At 36.9% G+C, this 12570-nt stretch overlaps 1 protein-coding gene across 1 annotated transcript in view; it reads left to right on the forward strand.

Annotated features, from left to right (window-relative positions):
• The window catches only part of ARAP2 (ArfGAP with RhoGAP domain, ankyrin repeat and PH domain 2), a 183153-nt gene extending 171010 nt beyond the window's left edge, over window positions 1-12143 (forward strand). Inside the window, 3 exon segments of the mRNA XM_033106382.1 lie at window positions 706-769; window positions 6851-6985; window positions 10461-12143. Of these exon segments, the coding sequence (XP_032962273.1) occupies window positions 706-769; window positions 6851-6985; window positions 10461-10844 (583 nt within the window). The 3' untranslated portion in view covers window positions 10845-12143.
• Window positions 12144-12570: the final 427 nt, after the last annotated feature.

A 12570-nucleotide genomic window follows, 5' to 3' on the forward strand; every position in this document is an offset into this window, starting at 1 on the left:
CGTTTTAACATCTGTCACAAAATTTTCCTCTTACAGGACACAACCTCCATCTCATCCCCAAGTGTGCTATTTCTATGTTTGTGTTCAACTTTACTTTCTGTTTTTCTCTGTGTTTTAATTTATTTGTTTACATGCCTGGGTCCCCTAATAGACTATGTGAACCTTGAGGGTAAGATATCTGTTATATATAAGTTTTCAATAAAAGGTTACTGAATCAGTGTTTTGGACATGCAGTGGTTTTTCACTGTTTATTTTTCATGAATCCTTTGGGTATTAATGTTTATAGTCATAATGATGGATAATGTCTAAGCCTTTTTTGAAAATCCGCTATTAAGAAAACATGCACGTATTTTTGTTCTTAGGCTCGGAGTTTCTGGGGAAAAAGACGTTTTATCTTCATGCACCTGAAAAAGCAAATGGCGTTGACCTTTCTGCCTTTCCAAAAATATTGCTGATCCTTGTTCAGCAGTTATCAAAACTTATAGCTATAGTTTGTTTCAACCAGCGTATTTACACTGTTATTTTGATATTGTACACTTAACAGAAGCCTGAAGCAAGTTGTACTGAAATACTCCCATTTTGATAGCATTGTCATTAATCGGGAAAACCCAAAGGGGTTTCTGATCACTTAATCACGAAACAAGTACACTGGAAAATAGTCCATTGTCTTCTTGAATTATGTATTTTATAAACCTTGTTTTGCAGGCACCTATGTTGTGATAGTTTACAAACTCAGATGGAATGGATGGCCAGTATCTTTATTGCTCAGGTATGATGTCTGTTTCTACTGTCTAGTAAAGTATGATAATGGTTTATAGGGGATGTTAAAGTGGTGGTGATTTTCGAGTAACTTTTAATGAGTTTTATGCATATGCTTTTTTAATAGATGAGAATCCAGATTTATCCATTACTCTTTGAAACAGAGTTTACTCTAACTTTTTGTTGAGGCTTCTTTTTTGCCAGCCCAGGTAGCTCCTTAGGTAGCTTAGGAGACGAGACGTGCGTTGCTTCAAGACGATAGAGTAAGAAAGAAAGGCTTGTCTAAGGTGCCATCCTACCAGAGTCCCACCCTGGACATCCTTTTAGCAAAATGCTGTATTCTTGTATGTTCTCCCTCTGAGCTCCTACTCTCCCCACCCCTGCCAATCCGGAAACAAGGAACTTACATTTCTTTAATACTTACTGTGTTCTAGATACTTCAAAAAGAGTTAACTCATATAGTCCTTGTAACAAACCATGCATGGTGTTGCTTATACATGAGGGAGTAAAGGATAACAAAGGTTCCATCATTTGCTTAGGACCATGTAGTTAGTGGTTTAAACCCAGAGGTGTCAGAAGCCAACACATGTACTCAATTCCCTATTTAGTCTCCTCCCTGGAGGAGGTGTCACTTTTTAGGAGAAGGGTTCAATCATCCCATTAATAGGATTTGTTTTTTTCCCCCAACGTTGTCTGAATGAATCCCCAGCAGTGCTTCCCTCAAGAGCATTGAAATTCACTGGGAACAATTCAGTTGCCGAGGATGTACTTCCCTGTTTCTCTTACAAGTGAGAAGTTAATTCACCCCCCAAACCTGGTCATTTGTTTTGAAAACCATTTTCTCTATTCATTTAATTGATTAACTTCTCCAGTGGTTAAGAAACACTGTTCTTCTCAGCCTGGTGCCCGTTACTTCCTGGGAATAGATTTGTGGAAAAAGGCTGGTTGCTAACTTTTTAGAGACTTTTTTGGGTGACTTTTTCAAAATTCAGATATTCAAGTCCTACTTTAAAAAAACTAGATGTGAAGTATTTTAGTAAAATTGGAACCACATAATCAAGAACGGTTCCAATGTCTGTTTTAGGTGCAACGAAATTGATTTTTGTTGTTGTTGTTTTTATAATTGAAGTCAGTCAACTAGTTGAAAATCAAGATATAAATGTCTGGGAAGCAGAGGTTGCTCACAGAACTCCCCTATCTTGTGTTGTCTTCGCTCCAGGGATTCAGCCCGATTGCCTTTCCCTTGTTCATTCCACTTCTTAGGATTAATATGAACACAAAAGTTCTTTTGGATTTATGGATTTAGTGGCTCACCGCCACAGGGAAATAGGAAAGTAGCAAATGTTAATAGATATGTAAATACACAAATGTACACAAATCAGCAGTAAGTGCCCCTTACAATGAGTCTTTCTGGTGCCAGGAATACCTTTCTGATATCCATCCCCGTCCTCACTTCTGCCTCAAAAGTTCTCTAGGTTTCAGCTTACATGTCACATCCTCAGAGAAACCTTCCCATTTTCCAGTTAGACCTGCAGGCTGTAGGCACCTTTAACGTCCTGTACTTTGATATTGTAGCAGTAATTAAAGAGCATTTTTGTGTTTAGATTTTTCATTCCTGTCTTTCCTACTAAAATGTAAACCCCATGAGAGGAAGGACTCTGTCAGTTGTATTAGATATATATGTATGTCAGCATCACAGGACCCCATGCCTTTTATAAAGTACACAGTTAGTGTGTGTAAAACAGGAGAGACGACAAAGAAGTTATCTGATAAAATTTCAAATAGAAATTATTGTGACAATGAAAAAAGAAGTGAGGGAAAGAAAAGCCAGTGTGCCTGAGGTAAGGAAGAGTACTAATTGAGAAAGGTTCTCAGGAACTCCCTTTCTGAGTAGCTAACAGATGTGCCTGGAAGGAGGGAGCCAGTGATGCAGGTATTGAGTAGCAGAGGGCATTCCGGGGATCGGGGCCAGCAAGATCCTGAGATGTCATTATCTTGGCTTATTCCATGAACAACATGAAGGCTTATGTGAGAGAGAGGATGTTATAAGATGAGGGCAGTGGGACAGACCATGTGTTCCCCATTTAGGAGTTTGCGTGGGAAGGATCTAATCAGATTCATAATTAAAAAATAATTTTGGTTACTTTGTTGAGGCTGCGCTATAGGGCTCAAAGGTGGAAGCTGGAAGAATAGCTAGCTATGTGGCAGAAGATGACAGCTCAGACCAGGGTGGTGACAGTGGATCTGTTAAGACATGTTCATATTCAAGAATATTTAAAGGTAGAGCCAATACGTGCTTGCAGATTGATTGACTATAGCAGTTTGAGAAGAGTAGAAATCAAGGAAAAGTCTGAGTTTTTTGGCCTTGGGCAACTGGCAAATGTAAGTGACATTATCAGAGATGAAGAAAAAAATTGAGAGTTCTATTTTAGCCACATGAAAATTGAGATGCCTACTAGATACACAAATGGATGTGCTGAATAGCAGGTTCGATATATGGATGAAAAACCCAGGCAAAACTTTGGGGTGGAAATGTAAATTTGGGAAAAGTCAGTATTTAGACTGTATTGTAAGCCATAGTTTGAGTAAGATCTGAGAGAGACAGAGAGAAGTGGAGCGAGGAGTTGTAGGGAGAAAGAGAAGGAGACGGAAGACAAATAAGCCCTGGGACATTCCAAATGTAAAGGTCAAGTATAACAGGAAAAAATAAACAGCAAACGAAATGAGAAGGGTTGAGGATGGAGGAAAAAGCAGGTGATGGGCACAGAATATCCTATCAAGACATTTGCTATGTAGATAAATGAGGCTGTGATTAGATAGAAACAAGAGGTCCAGGTAGGTTGGGGGGTTTCGGATTGTTTATCTTTAAGATGGGAGAGTGAATATACTTTACGTGTATGCTGATGAAGGCAATCCAGTAATTGGAAGAAAAATTTGATAGAGGAGGAGGGAGATTATTATCTCAGAGGCCATGAGCAGATATGAAGCAATATAAGTAAGTGCACATTTGTTTATCACTGCTAAAAAAGAAATCATTGTACCACAGAGTGTGGGATATTTGTTCTCGAATTACTGACTATATATTCTGGCCCTAAACAATTATAATTACAGATATGACTGGAGAAAAGTTATTTGTAATCAGAGCACATACTGATTGTAAGAGAAGAGAATATTGCTTGTCGGACTATTGGTATATAGGGGAGATTGGTATATTTCATGATGGGAAAATGAAATTCTTGAATGATTACTAATAATTTTTTGAATTAAATCCATTAGGTTACCACATGTGAGTCAGGGAGGGATGTTAGAAATACAGAGGCAGAGTAAAAGATGAAGCTAATTGTACTATAGCGGAATGTCAAGGTAATGTTGAGTGCTCACTTGAAATTTAAGGTTACTTTAAGATGAATCTCCAGAGTGATACTCTATTTTCTTTTCCTCCATTAGTTGGTAGACACCCACAGAGTAAATAGAATTGGGTTTAACTAGGTTTAGGGCTTTGCCAGGCAAATATCACAGAGGGAGAAGGAACACAGGGCCTGAAGATATTTACAAGGATGTGAATATACTGATTGACCATGAACGCTAAGCCAAGCTGTGAAGGAAGTGGGAAGAATGTGGAAAGTAGAATGGATCGAAGGACCCAAGGCGTCTAAGAATATTCAAAGTGAACGAAACTAAATTAAGTTAGCTGGAAAGATAAGAGGTCCTGGTCAGAAAGTGAGAGGCAGACTCACATTTATTACAGAATTATTCACCATAGCCAAGGTAATGGAACCAACCTAAGGGTCTGCTGAGAGATGGATGGGTCAAGAATATGTGGTGTCCATAGACGATGGAGTACTGTTCAGCCTTAAAAAATATGGAAATCTTCCCTTTTGCAACAACATGGATTAACCTGGAGGGCATTATGCCAGGTGAAATAAGCCAGCCAGAGAAAGACAAATGCTGCATGGTATCACTTAACCGTGGAATCGAACAACAACAAACAAGGCAAACTCAGAAACAGAGTGGTGGCTGGGGAGCGGGGGAAATAGGGAGGGCAGCATAAAAGGGTATGAAACTGTCAGTTATAAGATGAATAAGGTCTGAGGATCTAATGGATAACATGGTGACTGTAGTCGATAACACTGTGTCATATAATTTAAAATTGCTAAGAGAGTAGAACTTAAATATCCTTACACACAAAAATATATAGGTAAATATGTGCGGTGTTGGATGTGTTAACTAACTCAATGGAGGGAAATCCTTCCACAATATATACGTGTATTAAATCATCACGTTGCATACTTTAACTATGTTACAATTTTGTCAATTATACCTCAGTAAAGCTGTGGGGAAAGAAAATAAAAAGAAAGTGGGAGACAGAAATGAAGATTTGGGGGTGTGGTCATTGGTTGTAATAATGAAAATATGCTCCTCAGCTGTATGTTCCATGTAGTATATAACTTTTGAAGTCACATATACATAACGGTAAATGTTGTCAGAACATACTACTTAGATCGAGTGATTCTGCTGTTGGGAAAAATACCTCTGGGATCAATCCAGGGATCAGTCCACTAATTAGCTGTTATTCACAGCATTGTTTATCGTGTCAGAAAAAGAAATAGTGTTTGAAAGCTACATTTGCTCTTAGGTTCCTCAAAATATCACTTAGTACATGTACTATATATCAGCAAGTAAAAGTATAGGTGTAATTCATAGGATTACCTGATTCCTTCCCAGCCAGTTTTCTCCCAGCTTTACATGTTGGGAACATCCCAATTATATAATATCAAAATTATTTTCACCAAGTTTGGGACCATGACGTAAAAATAATATTCGAAAGTTCGTAACTTTCCCTCTGATGGAACTATCGCATAATCTACCATGGTAGAGTTGTTGAACGAAAGTGAATGGAACCAAAGTACATGCTTCACTAAAATTCCAGGGCAGATCTTATGCATATGCACTAAGTCTAGTAATAACAGAACCTATAGTGTTAGGGTCATTGAGGATGAAAGTAGAAAATACATGTATGTTGATAAGTACATAGTCTAACAGTATGCCCATCAATATAAAGTAACTATCATAATGGGTACACAGTCAACATTTGTTGAAATGAATTCTGTGCTATGAAACACTACATTAAAATACTCATTGCAATATAAGAGCAAGAATCTGTTGAATCTTAAGAGGAAAATAAGAGTAGGCATTTAGCTATATAGTTTGCCAAATGTTTTTCATTTCATTATAACATCTGTAAGCTGCTCATTTTATAGTTGGTATTCTGTATTTCTTTCATAGATTGTTGTCTGAAAATCGATGTGTTTTCCAACTTCTGACAAGTGACTCTACCCTGAGTAGTAGGAAAATCTTTAAAGATTTTTCTTTTATATGCATATCTCAAGGATTTATCACTCAAGAGCTTATATTTTTTCCTGTGGATATTTCTCCCCATTGCAAAATTAACTTTTTCTCAGTCATATCTGTAATTGCTCAGTGGCCAGAATATATAGTCAATAATTTGAGCTAAATGTGCCACACTCTCTGTTGTATAATGATTTTCAGTATAAACGTGCACAAGGTAACATTTCTTTGGAATTCAATTAGATAAAAAAGGAGCATTTGAAAAAGGTCATAAAATAAGACTAATTTTTCTTCTGATAGACATACCTTAGGTTGACTCTGGATATATAAGGTCAAATTATTACGTTTATGCTAAAGTCGTCTTAGGTGGAGAGAGAACATGTGAATGTAGTTACTTTGATTACAGGGCCTAGAAATGTAGACAAGTATATTATTTTTCTCCCACAAAGAGATTTGCCAGTTTCCTTAAATATTTTCTCCCTTTTGATTTGAAAAGTAGTACAGAAGGCATGTATTTGAAGCTTAGAAATTGAATTGAGACCTCAAAGCTCAGTTCACTTAAGAGTGGTACATCCTTGAGCAATGCTGTCACCAGAGTCGACATCATAATTACAGATGGTGTGCTCCTGGAAAGCAGATCATTCGATTTGGATACATGGAAAAGGATCCAAGTGACTATATAATGTAATGTATACCTCATAATAAAATCAAACACCGATGACAAGAAATTGTGTTTCTATAGCATGAAAACGATATACGGCCACCAGCTGGACAGGAACGAAAGCGTTCTATAACCAAAAATCCCAAAATCGGAGGTTTGCCTCTAATTCCCATCCAGCAAGAGAGAAATGCAACCCAGGCACTGAGAAATATCGAGGTAGGTTAGGATTTTTTTTTATATTAATTATAGCATTTGTTTTCTTATGTCTTATGTGATTAAGTGCATACTTACTTCATTGGCTTCAAAAGCACAGCAATAAACACCTTGAAAGGAGTAAGAAAAGTCACATCCATCAGGAAAACATTATGAACAACCCTATGACACTTTCTGGAGTTTTGCATTTTCTTAACTTCTCTTCAATGATTAGTTTTAGTAATGTCACTGACCACCCAATTAAATATGCACAATACCACTTATTGTCTTATCCGTAAGGTAGCCAAGCAAATAGAAGTTCTGGTGATCAAATCAGTCGCAAATTAATCTTACAACTTTACTTCTGACAACCATAGGAGCCCATGGCAGAATATGTCTGGAGCCATGGTAACTAGACTTTCTAGTAACACAGTCAAATTCCAGTGGTTTGAGAACCAGTGGAGTGTCCCAGGTAATTTAAGGAACTGCAAGATAACCCCTGAGCATCAATAAAGATGATTTGGCATCTTTCATGAAAGCTGCTATTTGTTTCTCTTCTCACCTTGAGGGGCGTGGAGAACACAAGTGGCATCAATCTTGACTTGAAGTTCAGTCTCTTCAGGAAAGGACATAGGCTGTTTACACTCAAAACTCATTAGATACTTTGGGACTGATGCATGTTTCAGTGCTTCGATTGAGTGCCTCAAGGCAAAAAGAAAAGCATGTAAAAGTTATTATTTCTTCTTTGAGGCTCGGTTTGGAATTAATAAGCTGTTTGAATTTCTTGCTTTCCAAAGAGACATACCTTTTGAAAGGCTAAAACCGTTTTAACTTAGTGATCAGATTTTTAAAAAGATTTTTCCCATACCTGTCTTTCCTATCTTTCCTTGTACATTTATCCCACTATCATATTCCTCTTTTCCAAAAGATAAAAGCTTTGAAAATAATGGTTTATTACCTTGGTGGCCTGCTCGGTCCCCCTGCACTGATATAATCAAAGGGAAGAACAAGACTCCAAGAAATCATGAGCTTGTCCTTCCTGCCATTCTGCGTTTACAGGTTTTCTTGGTAATAAACTGCTCTGCAGAACTATGACTTCCTTAGCTAACCCAGGAACTCAGGTTAGGAGACACAAATTGAACAAAAGAAACAAAGAGAGGGCGTAGATATGCCCTATTATGAACCCAGCTTCTCCTGGTGGCCTTAGGATCAGTGATGGAGCAAAGCAAGAGATTTATTATTAGGATCAAAATCCATTACCCGGTATCCAGGAAAGCATTGGGATGATAATTAAATATGTAATTGCTTGTTACCTCATCCGAAATCCAAAATTTCAGAGACAATTTTTGTAGCATACTTAGGAAATTGTCAAAGGCTCTTAAAACAATTCTATGAAGTAGTAATTAATGGAAAATTTATGAATCGTTTCACTCAACCAAGGTTTTTTTGTAAATTTAAATGTGATGTGGTGATTCAACATATTGGCAAAGAATGTTTTAAAATATTTCAGTGCTAGAAAACATGTTGAAAGTTTAAAAAGCATTAAAACAAAATTAGTGAAAACTGTAAATTTTTCCTCTGAACCATAAAACTCCTAGAAGAACACATCGGAAGTGAACTCGGACATTGCTTTTAGGATTTTTTTTTTTTTTTCGATAAATCTCAGGCAAGAGAAAAAAGGAAAAAGAAATGGGACTACATCAAACTATTTTGCACAATGAAGGGAAACCAACAAAATGAAAAAAACAGCCTACTGAATAGAAGATATTGGCCAATGATACATCCAATAAGGAGTTATTATTCCAAAATATATAAGGAACTCATACAACTTAACACCAAAAGAAGCAGTCCAATCAAAAAATGAGCAGAGGACCTGAATAGACATTTCTGCAAAGAGAACATACAGATGGCTAATAGACATATGAAAAGATTCTCAACAGCACTATTCATCAGGGAAACAGAAATTAAATTATGAGATATCACCTGTCTGAATGGCTATCAATAGGTCAACAAACAACAAGTATTGGCAAGGATGTAGAGAAAAGGGAACCCTCATGCACTGTTGGTGGGATTGCAAATTTGTGTAGCCACTATGGAAAACAGTTTGGAGGTTCCTCAAAAAAATTTTAAGTAGAACTACTGTATGACTCAGCAATTCCACTTCTGGGTATTTGAAGAAATCCAAAGCACTAATTCAAAAAGATATATGCACTTCTGTGTTCATTGCAACATTATTTACAATAGTCAAGATATCAAAGCAACCTAAGTGTTATTTGACAGAAAAAAGATTGAAGAATATGTACATATATACAATGGAATATTACTCAGCCATAAAAAAGACAACATGGATAGACTAGAAGATATTATGCTAAATGAAATAAGTCAGACAGAGAAAGACAAATATAATCTGATTTCACTTATACGTGGAATCTAAAACAACAAAATAAATGAGCAAACAAAACAGACACTCATAAATACAGAACAAACTGATGATTGCCAAATGGGAGTTTGAGGGGCAGGGTGAAAAAGGTGAAGGTGACAAATTGTCGGCTATAAAAACAGTCATAGGGATGTAATGTACAGCATAGGGAATGTAGTCAATAATATTGTGATGACTGTGTATGGTGTCAGATGGATACTAGACTTGCCAGGGTGATCACTTTGTATGTTACATAAATGTCTAATCATTGTATTGTACACTTGAAACTAATGATATTGTATATCATCTATAACTGAGAAAAATTTTTTTCAAAAAAGAAAGTGTAACTCTATACCATTGCAGGTGTTACCACAATGCATTTCCAGTACCTATAGGCCCTTATAGTTTACTGAATGAATGTATACTCTAATCCACTGGTCCAAATGTGGGCTTTAATACATATATATCGATGTATATGGATAAACATTCTAATTTTTCCAAAAATATATCTGTGGGATTCTAATAGATATGTGGGAGGAAAGAGTTCACTAAATATTTTTGGAGAAGAAAGAAAAACAGGAAAAGAAATGAAACAGATTTCTCTGCCCTAATACTTCTCATCATCTTTAATAAGCTAATATGTATTGTGAATCTCAAAGAGGGGGCTGTGGGACAGAACATTTCCCTGAGTCACATGCCACAGAAGCAACCTTTTTTCTCAGTGCTGTGAGTACAACACCGTAGGAGTTACAGAACCATGAACATGTGACACATCCAAGCAGAAGTGACCTGAAAGAGGCAAGTTTGAAATGAGTCACTTTAAGTAACTAACCTGAAACGCATCTTTGAAGTGCTATGTTAAGAGCATGTTAAAATGAATTTCCATGGTCTCATTTTAGTTGATTTTGTAGCCCTAAGATAGTATATAAATTCAGACATGCCGTTTGTGTCAAAGTTAGAAACCTGAATCGTAGAAATAAGCTCTAATATAAAAAGCATCAACGTTCATATGGTATGTGTTTTTTAAACATAAATTGTGCCAATCCTCGCCTTCCCGTGAGACGTTTTATTTTATTTTAGAGTGCAAGAGCAGAACTGGAAAAACTGCGACTCAGTGAAAAGCTTGATCCAGAGCCTGGGGACAGCACGTTGGAGGAGAGAGCTTCCATGGTGGCCCACTGCCTGGAGCACAGGGATAGTAAACTTCGAAATCGAACCCGAAAACATCGGAGTCTCAACTGTCTGGAGGACACAGAGGCTGAGGTCCTCCCTGGGCAGCTGAAAGGCCAGAAAGGCCTAAGGACATTGAAGAAGAGCGAGGACAGGAATGGCAAAGCTACTTTAGCCCCTGATAATAAGTTACCATCAAAGGTCATTGAAGAACTTAGCGTGGTTCTACAGAGATCAAGAACCCTTCCAAAAGAGTTACAGGGTGAGAAAATCTTGCATAAAGAAATCAAATGAATTGTCTTACAAGTTTTTTTAATATTGTGTACAATGTTTGTGTGCAAATCAGAAACCAAACTATAAGATAATTCATGGTTGGTGAGATTTGTCTTGCCTACGTAAGCATTTAAAAATATATATGTATATATGTGATAAGTGTAAGATTAACTTTATTTTGGTCTGAATAGAGCTTGTACAGTTCATCTGTATTAATCTTGTGTAAAAAGGCGTTGGGTTACTTTGGCTAACCTTTTACAGTAGCTGTCTGTTAAGTGGTATAATTTATGAGCAGAAATCTCAAACTGTACTGTATTGTATAAAATGCTGTTTAAATGAAGCTTATGAAGCTATATGTAACACATTTTGCACTTTGAGAAACCTTGTATATTAAGTTACCATATGTTTTTAGGTTTACATAGGGTCCGCCTTAGGGAAAAGAAAGGGAAGTAAGTTGAAAAGAGGAGGATTGATTTTAGTGACTGCCTAAAAGCCAAGGAGATCGGTTAGGATTGATTCTAGTTCCCTGTTGACCAGAACTCGTTAATGAGGAAAAAGTCTCATGACTAAGTATTTCCTAAGGGTAACATTCAGCCACCATCCATGAATACTGGCACTGACTACTCTTACTTACGGTGTTAGTGAAGCAGCCGCAGTATACATTCACTACACTTTGGTTCTTCGTGGGTGGCTGGTAAGAAGCTTACACCACATTGAAGAGATCGCGTGCACGTGACCTGGCGTAGATGCCATCTCCACTGCTGCTGTGCACAAGACCTTTTTTTGTTTTTTTTTTTAAGAGTTCCTTCCTGTTGTTTTGGTATAAACAAAATTCATCATCCCAGGGTTTTGCTATTGTTGTTTTTGTTGTTGTTGTCATTTTACTTTGTATGTTCATTTCTTGTTATGTGAAGTAAGGTTTGTAATGTGTTTCTCTTTAATGTCAGAATTAACTGGAAGTATACGACATAGGGCCATTTTGCTGTGGGAGATGGTTTAACTCTACTCCATTTTGGGGGCTACTAGTCCACCCCTCGTCTCGTTGTTGTTGTTAATAAAGCAGTAGTCTACTCCCCGTGCCTAGTGAATCATGACAAAGCCCTCTAACTTCCATGGGAGGTGAGACACTGAGTTGGTGATTTTCCTAAAACAGACAATACTAATTACAGTTCACATCAGGGACGGCACTTTTCAGCAGTTTCTGTAGAATTTTATGGGATCTGATGACTTTTGATTACACATTATTTTACGTAGCTAAGCTTTATTCCTAGCATTTCTTCCTCCCGCCGCCCCTGTTTTTCAGGTGTTTAATCAGAATTTGTATACTTTGGTCAGTCCAATCATGTAACAGTACTATGCTGTTAAATGCTATGAATTGCTTCATTGTAATGTACTGATCACTTATATTTGGTGGGAATAAAATTGTTTCCCTTGGGTATATTTATTCTTTCAATTCCAAATAGATTGGAATTTTTTTAAAAAAAACTGCAGGTCAGTTTATGAAATAGGTGGCACTAGTGGGGCATCTTCATAGTTATTTAGGGGGAAAGACCTAAAATAAACTATTATTCCTAAAAAATAATATTGATGTTATGAAGCAAGGAGGCATATGAAAATTAATGTTTGAGATGAGAAAGTATCTGGAGTTTTTACCTGTATTATCTGAATATTTTTGAAATGAGGTTAAAATCCAATGGCTTCTGTTTGCCTTCCTTTTGTTGTGTAATTGTGTCCATTTTTCAAGTGT

This window comes from Rhinolophus ferrumequinum, chromosome 5, assembly GCF_004115265.2.
Source record: "Rhinolophus ferrumequinum isolate MPI-CBG mRhiFer1 chromosome 5, mRhiFer1_v1.p, whole genome shotgun sequence".
NCBI classification, from domain to species: domain Eukaryota; kingdom Metazoa; phylum Chordata; class Mammalia; order Chiroptera; family Rhinolophidae; genus Rhinolophus; species Rhinolophus ferrumequinum.